The sequence below is a fragment of the Leucopleurus acutus genome (genome assembly GCF_964270905.1).
Source record: "Leucopleurus acutus genome assembly, chromosome: 2".
Classification (NCBI taxonomy): Eukaryota; Metazoa; Chordata; class Mammalia; order Artiodactyla; family Delphinidae; genus Leucopleurus; species Leucopleurus acutus.
The window spans coordinates 112,189,295-112,206,152 of record NC_139143.1 but is presented as its reverse complement, the minus strand read 5'-3'; the positions used below and the strand labels follow the sequence as shown (position 1 = coordinate 112,206,152).

The following is a 16,858-nucleotide window of genomic DNA, read 5'->3' as shown; positions in this document are numbered from 1 at the left end:
ACCCAGTGATACTTTGCTATGCCTTTAATTAAGGCGGGGCTTTTAAAGCTCAATTGTTCCATTCGTGTCTCAAATCAATCAGATGAATTTCACCTTTTACGTGGCCTGAATCCTGATAGCTCGGCACACTTGATAGGTAATTTAATCATCTGTGGTGTAGATGAACGCAAACTCAAATTAGCTACTGAAAGAGTTGGTCTTCTCTGAGATAGCTGTGCTTTTCCACTTTTATGCAAGAGCTGAGCTTCACCAACTGGCTAGCTGGAGGTGTTATTAAAAATTTAGTGAAAGAAACAAAGGTGTGCTCTGGTGTCTCTTGTTACCCTTTCTACTGTTACTCCAGTGGACAAAAGGCATAGAGCCTGCCTCATGAATAATGTGACATGGAATATTCACATGTATTTTTAATGGAGTCAAGTAATAACATTAAGAGAGATATTTGCAATCTTCAAATTTCACACGGTAACAGGCGCAGTAATTTGTTTTGATTCTGAACTGAGGATATCAGGATATTTTTTTTTCCAAAAAAAGCACACTATTAACATCAAAATTAAAATTCCACATTTATAGCATAAATAGGAATTATGAAAATGGACCAAAGTTCTAAAAGTCACAAGGGTAGAGCAGTACAGGGCAGCCAACTAGATTTCAATCAGTTCTACTTACCCCCCAATGTAACTTCTTTACTTTTCAAACCAAGTTGGAAATAATCAACCAATGTGCACAGTGAATCCTGTGAGAAGGTCGTTTTGTGATCTTTATTCACTGGGAACTTTGTTTCCCAGGACACTAGAAAGAGCTTCCTGGATGCTGCAACTGTTCACCCAACAGTTCTGGAAAATTATCTTAAACTGCCTTATAGAGTGAACAAATTTCAATTTTGAATGAGAGTAAACTGACATGTAAAGACATGGTGTTGAAAACCAAGTGAGGATAGCCAAACACCAAGATTTGGAGAGACCGGAGAAAAGCATGCTCAAAGCCAGGGAGAGTCCTGTGTGTTCTATTTGCTTCCTTGGCCCTCAAGCAATCTCTCTTCCCTCTGTGCTGGAGAGCAGAGCCAGCCAGGATGAAGCAGGAGTTTATTTTCTCTGCTTATTCACTTACCACCTCAGCAAATATTTATTGATCTCCTACTGTGTGCCAGGCATTGTTCTGGGAGCTGAAGATTCAGCAGTGACCAAATATATAAAGCTCCACAGGACACTGTGTTCACTGCTGTATCCCTAGCACCTAGAACAGTGCCAGGCACATACTCGGCGCTCAATCAATATGGGTGAAATTGATTTGAACAGAAATGGACAAGCTGCTGATGGTCACCATGGGCTGTGCAATACCTTGGCTGGGTATTAGAAAGAGTACAGGTAGTTGGGATTTAGGCCAGGACCTTATTCTGGTTTCATTCTTTTAAAGGACTGATTTATTCCCAAAGGTGGGATAGAGCCAGAAATAACCCAGATGCCAATTTTACTGCCCCTCATCAGTCTTCAGATTTATAACTTGCCTTAGGTGAGGCAGCTAATCAGTCTCAGATATTTTCTTTCCCCTCTGTCTCCAGAGAATCAAAGTAGTCAGGTTTGGATTGTGATGATAGAACCATATCTTCATTTTATGGTGAAGGAAACCAGTATCGGGAAGGTCAAAGGATTTGCCCAAGTCACATGGTATGCTGGTGACAGAGTCGTGACTAAGACTCAGTCTCTAGACCTAAGGCTCGTAACGCCTTTATTCATCTGGGAGCCTTCTGGCTTGTTTAAAAACAAAAACAAAAAACCTGAACCTCTCAGAATAAAAAGCCCATATACATGTAGGACATCAGAGACTCGGCAAGGTAGGAACTTACTTTTGTATCCCTAGTTCTTCTGCTAAGAAAGAAGGAGCTCAGGCACAGAAGAAAAGAAAGAAGCTCATGAAAACCAGAGCAATTGGATGTTGGATGTTGGCTTGTCTGCTATACTTTTATACTCTGCTCCAGTTTCCTTCAGTGCCAACTGCCCCTAGAGACCAAAACAAAGTTCTTTCCCAAATTCCCTACCTAAATGAAAAGCAATATGTAAGAGTCTTAATACTTTATTAACTTAAAACACCACTCTAATAAATATGTATTAACAAACATAATGCACTCCAGAAGATCTAAAAACATTTACAAACTTCATCATAGTAAAAACACCACTTTTCTTTTCCTCTGTGGTACGCATGGAGGGTTCAAAGAGTTGAAGACAGAGCCTTCATGTGCCTGCTAGCTTAGACATCTTAAAAATATCAGCTTAACAATAAAAAAACGGAATATACATAAAAATCTTTGAAGTATCTGTTCAGCTATTTTTCATTTGCGTTTGATAAAATCCAAACAGTCAGCAGGGAAGTTTCAAGATTCTGTTTTACCTTCTCAGAATTCCTTTGTGGGGGGAGGGAGAATAGACCCAGCTACTTGGAGTTGCGGAGCAGAGGCAGACAGAGACTTTACTTTCTGGCTCCCCAGTACCTATCATAGGGCCTGAAACCATGGTAACTGGTGGTCAATAGACATTTTCTGAATAAATGGATGACAATCTTGTCCAAAGGCATTGCTCTGTGCTTCCACCTCTTCTGAAGAAGCCTTCACAGGCCTCCTGGAGGGAGGACATCTAATCTCTTCTCACCAAGCCGACTTTTCTTCTGCTCCTTCTTGGGGCAGGATCCACAGTGTATCTTGTAATTTCAAAAGTACGAAATTCCTTTCCCAAATCAGTTTCTGAACCAGTCTCCAAGTGGAAGAAACGATTCCTCCAACCTTTACAGGCAGCACCCAACAAAAAAAGGGGTCAAAAAACGCCCCAGAAGGAAAACAATAAAATAACACTCATTCTTCATTCCAGATAAAAACATTGATATGTTTACCTTGTAAATGATGATTCCTCCTATTCCACACAAGTATCTGGGGTAGGTCAGGAGGAGGAGGGAGGAAACCTGAAGGACCTTCCTATCTGTGGAACAGGGCTGGGAATAGGAAGGACTGTGAGGCCCGGTATTTTATCTGATTGCCTCTCCACTTGGAGTCTTCAGATGTAGAGGAGCCTATTGGGTGAGTCCCATACCCAGGCAGTCATTTGGTTCCCACTCCAGGCTGAAATTTCAAAAGGTAACTTATCCCCTCTGGCGGCTCCAGGGAGAAAAGGGAAGGGGGATCACCCTGGTGGGATCTGCGGAAGTGGCTGGTGGCAAGTGGGGAGGCTGCCCTCCGTAGTGTTGCCTGTGTAACTGCGCCTGCAGCCGGCCAAGGCGATCACTTGAGCCCATGCTGTGTCTCCCGGTGCCGCCTGAGGTCCACCTTCCTCTGGAAGCCCTTTCCACACAGGTCGCAGCCGAAGGGCTTGAAGCCTGTGTGCTTGCGGCTGTGGGTGATGAGGTTGGAGCTCTGGCTGAATGCCTTGCCACACACCTGGCACTTGTGGGGCTTCTCACCTACAGAGATGGAAGGGGGAGGGGAGGAAGCATGAGTCTATGATAGAGCTAGAGGGAACTCACTGTGACCCGCAAGCTCTTGGCAGCGGCTGGCTGCACCACAGTCTAGGGCCTCTGAGCAGCTTGGAGGGTGCCGTGTGTGGCAGTGCAAGTCCCGGGAAGCCAGGGGTGCACCAGGTGAAAGGGAGACTCTCCGGGTGGGGGTTCCCAGCCAGAGGCCTCAAACCGTTTCCTGCTAAACGGAAACAACAAAGGCCACGTGCCCTCCCCAGACACGCAGCTGAATCCGCCCTGGGAGGACTCCCTTGGCTTTAGAAGTAGAGAGCTCCCACAGCAGATGTTCAGCGCAAGGGGCCGGGGTGCTGTCTTTCAAACCACGTGACTCTGCTCTAATTGAGAGGAAGTTTTCAAATCTGAGTTTCCAAGTGGGTGTTGGTTTGTATGGACCAGTGAGCCTGTCTTCTTTCTTGCTCTTGGAGGACAACAGGATGTATTTGAAAGCATGGGCATTTCTAGAAGTCTTATTTTAAAAAAATCCACATCTGGGTCACAAAGTATTTCTTAAGGCAGCTGATCCTTTCTATCTTGATTTTACTCTCTTTTTACGAGGTTAATCACAGGATTCTTTATATACCAGCAACTCTTCACCATAGCTTAATAAATAGCATATAGGCTTCCCTGGTGGCACAGTGGTTAAGAATCCACCTGTCAATGCAGGGGACACGGGTTCAAGCCCTGGTCCGGGAAGATCCCACATGCCGTGGAGCAACTAAGCCCGTGCGCCACAACTACTGAGCCTGCGCTCCAGAGCCCGCGAGTCACAACTCCTGAAGCCCGGGAGCCTAGAGCCCGCGCTCCGCAACAAGAGAAGCCACCGCAATGAGAAGCCCACACACCGCTACGAAGAGCAGCCTCTGCTCGCTGCAACTAGAGAAAGCCCGTCCACAGCAACGAAGACCCAACGCAGCCAAAAATATAAATAAATAAAATAAAGTACCTTTAAATGAGTAACAGAAAAGGGTTTGTTTTCCCCCCAATTCATATGCTGTTTAACATTTGGGAAAGTAGCATGATTTTCCAAATAGCCTCAGCATGGCATTATAGTCGGGGTTTGGCCTTGGAAAAAATGCAAAATAGATGAAGCCTGTTTTTGAGGAACCCTCTGTTCCTCTTGCTGTACCCCTTTCTATCTTTGTGCTTCAGGTTTCCTTGATAAGGAACCAATCATCAAAACTTATCCTATCCCTTAGGGTCAAATAAATCTGAGAAACGAATTCTAGCTATAATGTAAATGTTTGATAAGGGCTTAATATTTCATTCAGTCAAGATCCTAGTTGCATTTTGGTGAGAGTCTTGAATACCTTTACTCAAAAGGAGCGAGTTGCATGGAAATTTCAGGCAAGAGAGCATGATTAAAGTAAGATATTTTTCTAGGTTTTCGGATGGGGGCATCTACTCTGCCCAAGCATATTTGTAAACATCAACGGTGATTGTTTGGAACACACTGTTGTTTTAAGTCAGTATTCATCTTCTAAATAAAATAAAATTCTGGATTCTGTGTAAATGTCTTGTTGACTATTAAGAGAGTGCTCCTGGCATTAAACCTGCCACCTACACACAATCAAAATATTAGAGAAAGAGTTCAGGATTGGAAGCCAGAGCATTCCACAGCCCTATGATTTACTCTCAATCTGACCTTCGGTAAATCATTCCATCTCTCTGAGTTTCAGGATGGTAAGAGCAGCTCCTTCTACTATATGGGACGGCAGTAAGAATCAAATGAAGAGACAGATTTGAAAGCACTTTGTACATTATAAAGCACTTTGTGCATCATAATGGGTAAAGGCTTATCATTGTTATGACAAACTGGCTGATATTTTGAAAAGGGCAATAAGTGAATAGAAGCTTTCTGTATCCACCAATCCCCTTGGCTTTGAAAATAGAATATAATAAACACTGGTCAACAGGATAGACATTTGAGAGCAGACAGACCTGAATTCAAGTCCTGGCTTTGCCACTTGCTAGCAATATGACCCTGGGTGGGTGCCTCACTTTCCTCATCTCTAAAATGGGGATAAGGAGTAGTCTTTACCTCCCTGAGTTGTTGTGAGCATAAAATGAGATAATGCATTTTAAAAGCGCTTAGAAGAAAAAGCCTAGTAATAGTTACCATTTTTTCCCTTGCTCTGTCAGAATAAGCTGTCAGACTCCTAAAAATGCAGCCAAGAGTTCACACATAAGACCCTCCCCCAAAAGGCTGGGTGATAGCCCTAGAGAAAGTCTCAATCTCTAGGTAAACATTTAGAGCAACACTCTGAGAGGACCCTGGAGCTTCATATTTCACCTAGAGCAGGCAGCAGTTGGAGCAGCTGCTAAACTAGAGGAAAATATTCTTTGCAAGGATAGAAAACTTGCAGCTGACCTGCTGAGTGGTTCTTCAGATATAACCCCCAGTCAAAGCCTCTCTGGGGAGAACCACGTATGTAAATGAACCTAAGAGAATCTGTGCCTCTTGTTTTGTTTTTTTTAAAACACACATGCAGTGATTAACTCCATCTGGAAGGCCATTTCCACCACTCATTCTGGGGCAAGAATATCACAAAGAAGGTGAATTATGTTGGCCTCAGGGAGAAAAACAATGACCTCCACCCCCCCTTTCCACCCCTCAACAGGTGTTTCCCACAAGCCAAGGGCCTTCAGCTCACCAGTGTGGATGAAGGTGTGTTTCTTCATGTCTGATTTCTGGTGGAACCTCTTGCCACAGTACTGACAGGGGTAGGGCCGGGTGTCTGAGTGGATGAGCAGGTGTGTGGACAGTGTAGATGACCTCTTGAAGCTCTTGCCACAGATCTTACAGTCAAAGCTCCGTTCCTGCAGAGAGAAAGAGGTGATTACTATTGCAATGGTCTAGGCTGCCATTCTCCTCACCACCAACCTGACACTAAAATCCCCAAAGCTAGGGCTCTCCCTTCCTTCAGACTCCCCTTCCCCATAGCCTGCCCCATTATCCTCTCTCCTCCCATTTATTTCCAACCTCCACCCTTCCCACCCATATCCTCTACCCCTTTAACACTTTTTCAACCCAAACACTTTTCAGCCACAAACTTCCACACCCCTTGGCCAAAACGTATCCCCACCCTGCTTTTTTGACACAAACACTTCTCCACCCTCCTCAACAGAAGGCTTAGACCTCAGTCACTTGAGAGGCTCCTCCCCCCTCCCCCCAGCCAGTGCGGATGTTGAAGGAGACGGGAGAATACTCTTTTTAGTAAGTAGGTCTCTGTAAGTAAGCATTCTTCTGTCATAGTTACTTGTGAACTTATTTGCTTATCTACGTAGCCTCTATCTCTCAGCTAAACTGTAATCTCTGTGAGGGTATCCTGTCAGGGACCTGGTGTGTTACTGGATTCTCATGTACCTAGCACCTGGAAGTTGAGCAACAAATATTTATAAGTGAATAACTGAAAGAACAGAGGGACAAATACTAGATGCTCTAAATGAGCTGAGATTCCTCTTCTTCAGTCAGGAGGGGGTCAATGCAGATTAAGTGACGGCCATTTGGTGAAAAGAAAGAGGCCAAGAAACAGCGCTAATAAATCTGACATATCCGCTGCAAGAGTGCATACAAGCCCTTCTCAAACCCAAAGTAATGATGGGGATCACATTCTGGAGTCTCACAATGATGTGACACCAAACTCCAGGGCTGCCTCGAGCCCTGAGCCGGCAACCACGCACCTTTCCCTGCACGCCTACGTCTGAGCAAGGGGACGTGGCAGAGGAGACTGGGGGCAGTCGGGGCAAGTCCAAGGAGAAAGGTGCCAGGCGGAGAGCGGTCGGTGCTGCACAAAGAAGCAGAAGATGCCGGAACGCGAAAACCTGAGCAGGGCGGCGCGCGGCCGTGCGTCCCGCGCTTACCTGCGAGTGCACGGCTTTGTGCTGCTCCAGGCTCACCGCGTGCCCGAAGGTCTTGCCGCATATCTCGCACGCAAAGGGTCTCGTGCCGCTGTGGGACCTGCGCACGTGCACCTCGAGCCCGTGCGGTGTGGAGAACACCTGAGGCGGGTGGGGCCGGGGAGAGGGCCGCTGAGAAGGGCCGAGGGGCGCGGACGCTGGCTGGGCGCGGGCCGGGGGCGGGGGCGCGGGACTGCTAAAGCCAGGCGCGAGGGAGCCTCACCTTGCTGCACTTGATGCACTTGTAGGCGCCGCCGCCCATTAGTAGGCGGGTGCACAGCAGCTCCGACTCCACCTTGACGCCGGTGCCCTTGTCGCCGTGCAGCCCGTGGCCGCTCTCCGGGTACAGTCCGCCGGTCGCCGGCCTCTCGTACAGTCCTGCCGCCGCGGGCCCAAAGTCGCGGTAGAGCCCCAGGCCCGCGCCGCCGGCAGCTCCGCCTCCTGCGCTGCCTCCCCCGGGTGCCCCGGCCCCCGCGCCGCCAGCAGCCCGGTCCCGGCCGTACAGCGCCGCGGGGTGGCCTGGCTCCGGGGCGCGCTCGCAGAAGAGGCCCAGGCCGGCGCCGCGCTCCAGGGCCGCGCACGGCCTGTAGCTCTGCACCAGGTGCCGCAGGTCGGAACCCGCCAGACCGCTCCACGAGTACGGCTTGAAGGGCAGGGGGAAGGGCTGCACTTCGTCCAGCGAGGGGCACACCGACTTCTCCGAGGCTGTGGAGGAACAAGAGGGCGTCCGGTTAGGTCAGGCCTCAGACCCGGCGGTGTCGGCCAGTCGGTGTGTCTGCGAAGTGCCAGGCACCCAGCCCTTGTGCAGCACTCGGTGCGCCAGGCCTCTCGCTGCGTGCCAGGGCCCCCAGGTTCAAACGCCGGCCGGGTCCTTGGGGCCTCGAGGACAGTGGAGGCGACAAGGCAGCACACAGAAACTTTTCTGGCTGGACCAGCACACCTGGCGGCCCCATAGAGAAAGACGCGCCACGCTTCAAAAATGCTCCGAGCAGAGCGGAGCTGCGCGGGAGGAGAAAGCGGCGGCCGTTCCGGCCCTGGACGGAGCCTGTGGGCAGAGGGCCCAGCCCCGGCGCTCTCCCGACCCCTACGTGTTCCTACTCCGTCCTTTTTCTTTCCCGGAGTCGGGAAGGAGGGAGGCAGTGAGGACCAATAAAATGCGGCCCGGCCTATCCGAGACATATCTGTCTGGGAAAAAACAAAAATCAAAAAACGGGAAGGCGTTAACATTTCTCAAAGTTATTAAATACCCAATGCAGGGCCAGTGGGAAGGGGGCTCGGGCTTGCTAAATACTCCCTATTCCCAGTCCTGTCATAATTTGACAGAGGGAAAAAAAATTCCCACGAATTTCTTAGAGGAATGATTTACAATGTAAGGTTTAGTCACCACCTGCCAGACAAACAGCTTTCCGAATTCACGGCCTTCTGCACCCCGACCCATGCGAATTTTGCTAAAACCAAATACCAATATATACTTTTCCCTAAATGCATACGGATTTACAAATCTGTTCACACACACCGCAGACTCCAGTCCAGGCTAGCCGCTTCAATGAGAAGCTGCATTTCGAGTTTCCGTCGGAGATTCCGGCGGTGCCCAGTCCTTGCGCGGCGGTGTCCTGCACAGCCAAGAAGGACCCTCGGGTCGCCGGCTCCCAGACGCACCCTCTTTAGCCAAGTCGACGCACTGAGTTTGGGACGGGGTTGGGGGTATCTTTTAAAACTAGCAAGTTAAATCTGGAAATAACCGGCCCTTGGCAGAATCCCGCTGTTCTGCGCTCTCCATTCCCCACCGCCGGAACCCGAGACTCGCTCCCACCCAACGTGTAGTCGGTTTGCGCGAAGCTCGATTGCTGGCTGGAAATGAAACCAACGGGCTGGTCCCCAAAGCCAGGCCAACCTGGTAGAACGAAAAATGAAATAGGCCCCCAATCCGCGCCTGCGAAGACCTAGCGGGTGGCCGAGATTTTCGTCCCGGACCGGTCCCTCCCGCTTGGCGCCCAGCTCCGCCAGGCCCAACGCCGCGGCAGCGCGCTTAATTTTTAAAGGCAACGACACTTTTCTCTCAGACTGCCCAGGTCTCCGTTTGAGACTCGGGGGTCTGGATTCTGGGATCCCAGCACTGCCTGGGATCCAAGCAGCCGACCCCGCGAGCAGGCTGTCCCTGTCCCAGAAAAGCCGCTGCCTCCCCGCGGGGCCCAAGAACAAGCTCCCTCCTCTCGGAAAGACTCTCCGCCATCCATTTGGCATTTCTGTGCCCAAAGCCGCTCCGGTTCATTCCTCACCGCTGGGTCTCTGCCGCCCGGGCCCCAGAGCTCCCAACGGGTCCCTACCTGGAGACACAGAAGGCGACGGAGGCCTCCAGAAGTCCTCAAACTCCGAGCTCCGATCGCAGACGCTGCCTTCACAGCTGCCGGGGGACGTGGAGGCTCTGTCGGGGGCTTCGGTCAGCTGAGACTCGGGGGACAAACGGCCCCGGGGCTCCGCCTTCGCCCCGCCTGTGCTCGAGGTGCTGTCTGCGGAGAGGAGGCAGGATAGGGGCTCAGGTTGGGTCTGGATGGGCCCGATGGTTCTGAAGCGGTGCCCCCCAGACCGTGGCACCTGGGCTCCCTCAGCTCTCCCCAGACCCGGCCGGAACCCTCCCGGATCCAAGGGCAGGAGCAGAGAGGCCTTGGCACCTAGGCGACAAGCCCGGAAGGAACCTGAAAGGTAGGTAACAAAAAAGGCAGCAAAGGGGCTTCGGGACCGCCCTTCCCGGTTCCTGGGGGATGGTGTGGCGGACACAGAGTCTGTGGCCCCGGGAGCGGCCCCGCCCGGCCCGCGCACGCCCCGCACCTGCTCCGCCTGGCGCCAGTACATTCTCCAGGCGGAGGGAATAGTCGGGTCCCGGGGAGCGCGGCTGGTGGTAACTGTGAGCCTTTTTGCTCTTAACCAGGAACGAACGCGGCATGGTGGTCGGGCGCGCTCCCCACTCTGCTCCAAGGGTCCCTGGAGCCTCCGTCAGCCCACCGTAAGCCCCAGCCAGGCGGAGACCTGCGAGAGGAGAACAGGGTGGAAACGCGGGTCAGTACGCTCCGAGACCCGGGACTGGGCAACGGAGTAGACAGAGTTCGGGCCAGGGAGGAGGGAGGAAGGCCCGCGGGAGGAGGGGCTTGGCCCCGCTGCGCCGCGCTCACCAGGTGGCACTCGGACAGGTGGCGCAAGCCAGCCGCCGCCGCTCAGCGGTAAAACCCGTCCCCGGGCTCAGACTCAGGCCTCTTCCTTCTGCCCTGCCCACGCTCCTCGGCCCCTCCCCTTCCCTAGCAAAACTCGTTTTGGTAAAAACTCTCCGAGAGCCGAAGTCCCCAACGGGCCAGTTACCCCAACTCGACCACACACTGCCTGTCTGGATCCGCTCTTGGGCTGGGGAGAAAGGCGTAGACGCGCGGACCAATTTAGGGCGGGGGAGAGCGGAATGTGTCGACGGTCGCGGACCGAGTTGAGGCAAAGAACCAAGCCCTCCAAGAGCCGGCTACAGACTGTAGTGAAAGGGGGTCAGGGGAGAGATGCCTCCGGGTGATTGAGGGGCGGGGTCGGGGGAACTGCATCAGAAGGACTGGGGGAAGCAAAGGCCGGAGAAAGAAAGCAGGAAGGTAGGGAAGCAGGTGGCAAAGGACCAATCAAGGCCCCGGGAAGAACTCGCTTCCCGGTGATCTTGATCGCCCCTCACTTGTACCCCACGCGGGGAATAAATTGGCCCGGAGACGCGGGTGCGGAGGGAACAGGCAGGGGTCGGCGCAAAACACACCAGACCATGGAGACCTAACCTCGGAAACAAAGTCCCGGGAAAAAGCACTTTCCGTTCTGCTCACCAAAAGCCTTGCCCTGGGGAAGTCGAGCCGGGTTCGCGCGCTAGGCTGTGAAACGCGCGGTGTGCTGGAGTCCGCAGAGAACCAACCGTTTAGAGGACGCGGGAGAGCGCAGGCTGCTCTGGCAGCAGCTAGAGAGTCGGGATCGGGGCGCGGGTCTGGGAGGGAGCTAGCTGCCCGCTACGCCGCTCTCATTAACCCCCCAATCAGTTCACCTAATCCCGGGGTCGAAACCTGAGCCCGGCGGGGAGGCGGGGCAGCGCCTACGGCCTTTCCTGGGGCTCGCTCCGGGGGCGGGACCTGGCGGGCTAGGAGGTTTGGGGAAAACGAATCTGCCTTTCTCTCAGGGTGAAGGCGATGGGGGACGGGTTCAAGTGCGAGCTGCAGGCTCTTCGGGCACCGCAGCTCTCGGTTGTCTCGGTTATTTCAGAAACAAGGGCCCTGGGGATCCCGGGTCCGGGAAGGACCCCTCATCTTTGAGCTTCGCGCGACTTATTCTGCCAGACTAGGTACCGTGCGGTTCCCAGAGCAAGATGCAGGATAGAGTCTAAGTCTGCCGGTTGGCGCTCCGGAATCAACACGAGTTCTCGCTCCACGTCCCACTGTGTCCCCTTCCCCGGAGGAGGAATGGACAGGCTTGAGAGAAAAGACAGCTGGGACATATAGCTGAGTCTCAAGTGACGTTTCCCGTGTCCTAAACGCCAGAAGGCCCCTAGGATTGAGGGTGTTGCCCGCCCGTAACCGGGCCGGCCCCTAAGGGTCGGGGCTTCAGGAGGCCTCGAGGTGCTCGGCTGCCGTAGGGCGAAGCACTGCCGATTCAGTTTTCCCTGCGCCCCGGGGTGAGCTGCTCCGTCGGCTGTATACTTAGACACCACAAATCCAAAACCAATTTCTTAAACAACCATGAAAACTCGGAGGAAAAGGAAAATGGGGTGAAAATGTCCCGAGGGCCCTGCTGCGGTTTGGGTCTGCGTTGGCGCGGAGCGGGACAGGGGCGGGAATGCAGGGGGTGGTGAGCTGTCCCCGCCACCACTGAGTCTGTACTGACTGGCACGGAAGCGACCTCCCGACTCAGGCCACAGCCCTGCGCCTCCTTTTCATCCTGGCTGGCTCTGTCCGTTCCTGGGAGGGTGGAATAGGTAGAGGGGTGGTAGGACCAAGGGCTGATCGCGTGGGAAGGCGACCTCTCGCAGCAGCTGGCGCCCGGGGGCGGGGCGGCCTCCTCGGCGCACGCGGGCCAGCCGGGCCTCTCTTCACGGTCAGGGCCTGGGAAGGCGGGAGCTGGAGGCGCAGAGCGGGCAGCCTCCTGAGCCCAAATGCCGCCGCCTCCCCACCAGATGTTACCTTCCCGGTGGATCCCGCTCCTCTGCAGAACCACCAAACCGCCTGGCGTGCGCCCCCTGAGCCAGATCCCAGCCCCTCCGTGCGGGTCGCGCGGGGACCAAGAGGATAGAGCTCTTTTGGTTCCCAAACCGCGGCCGGCATAGGGTGGGAACCAGCAGCGCCCTCTGGTCGCCCCCGCAGTGCCGGTGTCCCGCCAGTTCCTGCGTCCGCCCCCGCTAGGGAGGGAGGCGCAGCGGACCTACCTGTGGGGTCAGGGCGCGGGTATCGCGCTCCGAGAGTTTTCAAACTGAGTTGCTTTCGGGAGAGACCGCGCTGTCTCGCTGTCTCGCTGTCTCGCTGTCTCGCTGTCTCTCTCTCTCTCTCTCTCTCTCTCTCTCTCTCTCTCTTAATCTTCCGAGCTCAGCCCCCAAAACCACAAGCTTCACTTCCTGAGCGTTAAGGAGTAGCTCGCTTAGCCCTGTCAGACCTGCCCCCCAAGCCCCAGTCGGGCGGCGGGCGCGCTCCCCCTTTGCGCAAGGGTATAGGAGGCGGACGGGGGCCTGGCCTTTCTAGCCGCCCTCCCCTGCGGCCCTCCCCGTTTTTTCTCTGCGGGACGGCGGGAGATGGGGAGACCCGGAGGGCCCAAACACCCAGGCACTAGAAATGACTCGAAAGAAAATGAACTATTCTTGGCTCCTGGGAGACTTCCGCAGCGAGAAGAAGTCACAGATTCAGGACACAGATTGACTGGAGCGCAGGGGGTGGGAGCGCCCAGCTCCGAGGAAGCCTCCCCGCCCATCTGGTCCGGGACACCCCCCCCACAACCCCGCTGCCTGCTTGGGCTGCGCCGCCCCCGGGTCGGGGCCGTGAATCACCCGCCAGTGGTGCCGCCGGCCTGGAGCCCGGCGAGTGGCCGCGGCGTCCGCAGAGCGAAACCTGCCCCGCGGCCCCGAAATAGCTTGTTGTGGAAACACTTCGGGATAAATACGCCCAACAAGGCTGAAAATACCTTGACACCCAATCCCAGAGGTTTGCTCATTTCCCTTCGGATTTAGGTAATGGTTAAATTTGGAAGAGGTGGGCGAGCGCCGAGCCCCCGGCCGAGAGGGCGCAGGCGGCGCGTCCCGCGGGCGCCCGGCTGGGCTGGCGGGCGCGCCCTCCCCACGTAGCGCTCACCCGCGCTGGGCCGGGTCCGCTCGGCCGGCGGCTAATTTCCGGTGGTCGGAGCTGCGAAATTAAAGGCCGCGCGGAAGGGAGCGCGCGGGGGCAGCGACGGCGGCTGCTCGGCTGACCCCGCCCTGCCGGGGCAAACCAGGGAGAGCCGTACCCTAGGCGCGGGCTCCGCCACCGCCTGAGGTCAACCCAGGCACCTAGTCGGGACACGAGCGGTAAAGCTCCATAAAAGCACTACCCTGCTGATTATTAAAAAGTCATTCTTTGCTGGGATTGTGTGTTCCATGAGGGTAGGGGTGGATCTACAGCCTTGTGTCCTGGTGGGCTCGTAGCAAATGTCTGTGGACGGAGTAAATGAATGAATGGCACTAATTAATTGTAGTAGAATAGGAAAAATTAAAACCTCACCCATAAATAAACAAATGCAGCGACCTCCAACGCTGGACTGTATGTCATGATCCATAGAGTGTGGCCTGTGGTGTGTACTTAAAGCCTAAACCCTTTCCTTAAGGGGGATGGATATCGTTATAATTACCTTACTTTCCTAAATGAATTGAGTTAGATTTTGATCACTACTTCCTGCACAATAAATTTCCAGTGTCAGATACCGGGTGAAGGGGGTGGTGTTCCTCAGTTCTTGCAAAATAACTTGCTATTTTTTAGATTAATCCAAAGTTGTCATGCAAAAAAAGTCCTTAGGGAATGCTTTTTAAAAATGATTTTTAATTTGCATTGTAAATCTAAAGGTTTGTGGAAAATATTTGACTACTATTGCCGTGCTTCAAGCATGCTTTAATAATTTAGACGTTTTATACAGCAATGACTGCACACCTACTATGTGCCAGGTGCGGGACCATACACGCATCTTAATTGTGTGACTGTCCTCCTTACGCCACTGTTCATTTGCTTAACATACTCTTTATAAATAAATGCAGAGGTAAGCAATCTTAATCAGAAGGACTACAAATATTGAATTAGCTGAAGGGAAATTAAGGTCATTTTGTTAAAGTTTTTATTTGTGTGCTTTGTTCTGGCCTAAGGTATAAAAATCTTAAAGCAGTAGAAAACACATCTTTCTTTTTTCCTTCTGTCTTATGCAACAGCAAAAAAAAAAGACCAAACAAAATTTTTTCATGATAAATGGGACCATAGAAAATTTATTATCAGCCAAGTTCTAGAGAAATGGCTGAACCATTTCCTTTGCACATTAACAAGTTCAAAGTCAAAATTTCTTGTGCTGTGATTAGTTAGTAGTTTAGTGTCGCTGTTTGAAGTCTCAGAAAACATGGGGAGACTTTGAAGGGGACCAATAATCACCTTAGAATAAATCCCGTTCATTCAGAGTAAATCTAGTCATCTTGGGTTTTGTTTTTGTTTTACTTTTTTTTTTTGCCCTTCACAGCCTCTGAGTTTGCAAAATAAAACTTGGGACTGGGACAGGGACACCCAGAAAGGAGCAGGTGGGAGGGGAATGGCACCGAATTCCCCTTTACATGCTTTATGTTATGAGCCATGTGGATGTATTACTAATTCAAATAAATAAATACACATTAAAAATATTCAGCCATTGAGATCAGGTTATCTATCGGGTGCATAGTGTTGGAAAGTGATTCTCACGCTTAGGGGGGACAGAGGAGAAAGGTAAGAAGAGGGGCACCCAGAAAGGTTAAGAAACTTACCAAGGGGCAGCATAGAGCCAGGACTGGAAGTGATGATAGAATGAACTTGACTTCCCACTACTCCAGACTCCCTCTCATTTACCACTAAACGGAGAGTGAGGAGAGTAAGCCCCCCCTCCCGAAAAGTACACTTTTTTAAATCTAGGAAGAATCCCTCCCCCCAAATATTCCTTTGGAGCTGGATATAATGATAAGCAGAATGTAGGCTTGGGGCATAATTATCTATAAATACTGGTTTTCACAAAAGAGGATGTTAAATTTACTAATTTTGTCAGTAATTTACTAATTATTATTAAATAACAATAATAATGTATCTACAGATGCCAAATGACCTTCTTCATAGGGCAAACATTTCCAAGTTCTGGCCAGTGGCTCATTTATTTCAAGCAGCATCTCATAGATCAGAATTTCCTTACAACAAAAGATTTGAGACATTTTAAAAAAGAAAATTGTAACAGGATATTACCAGTCTCTTGTTTTTTTCACAAAGCTTTACAGTTACCATCTCTGTTCTATTTGTGGGAGGCATAGGAAAAATGGGTGATCCTGAGGAGGGGTGATGCCTCCATTTCCAGCATACATGTCTGTGATGTTTGCATCATTTGATCCTCACAGCAATGCTATCAGGAGGGGAGAGAGTCTACACTTTTTGTCGATGGTCATTTGTGGTATCTATCTCTGTTCTGCCAGTTACTAGCCCTGTGACCTTGAACAAATTGGCTCAACTCTCGCAGCCTCAGTTTCTCATCTATAAAGTCAGAGTACCTACCAATCTTGCAAGACCATGGAGCAGTCCTTTGATTTCCACTCTTCACAGGACCCTCTGGGCACCAAGAATGGAAGAATGCTCCCAGTGAAGGTGTCCTAGGTTTAACCTCCTTGTCCCATGTCTTGATTCAATTTGTTCAACTTTGCATAAGTAAACTTTGTGACAGCAATTTGCAGGGACTTGGATTTTTTTTTTAAATCAAAGGTCAGGGAAAAAATGAATCAAGGATCTATTTTCATTTCTAGATATTCTATGGAATTATTTGGGGGAAGTTAAATGAATAACTAACTTGTTTCAGAACTTAGTTTACCCATCTTTAAAACAAGAAATGCCTCCGGTGTATCAAATGCCATGAGCTATTGGCTGAGGAGTAGCTGTGGGAGAGATACTGAGAGTAAAATCAATGTTTAATACACACAGTAAAAAGAAAAAAAAAAAATCACAGGATGGGACTAGGCATGAGGCTCCTCTGTAAACCAGACAAGAGATTTTGTCTATAAGAAGGTGGTGCTTTCTTTTTTAAATATATTTTTTCATTATAAATTATATTAGATACAGTTTGATAAAGAAAGAAAAGAAGAAACCCAAGACAACATTCTAATATTTTTGCTCTGCTTTTTTAAAAAAAAAAAGTAATTGTAATCATATCACAGATACAAGTGTGTATTCTGTTTTTT

General features: G+C 51.2%; 1 protein-coding gene across 2 annotated transcripts; it reads right to left on the bottom strand.

Annotated features, from left to right (window-relative positions):
- Positions 1-3,265: 3,265 nt before the first annotated feature.
- On the bottom strand, positions 3,266-10,339 carry GFI1 (growth factor independent 1 transcriptional repressor; the record flags this gene model as incomplete). Of its 2 annotated transcripts, none has more annotated exons than XM_082832888.1 (6): positions 3,266-3,444; positions 6,150-6,315; positions 7,360-7,497; positions 7,619-8,100; positions 9,723-9,905; positions 10,216-10,339. In XM_082832888.1, the coding sequence occupies 6 exons, from the start codon at positions 10,337-10,339 to the stop codon at positions 3,266-3,268; spliced, it is 1,272 nt and encodes a 423-aa protein (XP_082689014.1). The 2 variants fall into 2 exon arrangements, with proteins under 2 accessions (XP_082689014.1, XP_082689015.1); XM_082832889.1 differs by having other exon boundaries at positions 10,225-10,339.
- Between the last annotated feature and the right edge of the window lie 6,519 nt (positions 10,340-16,858).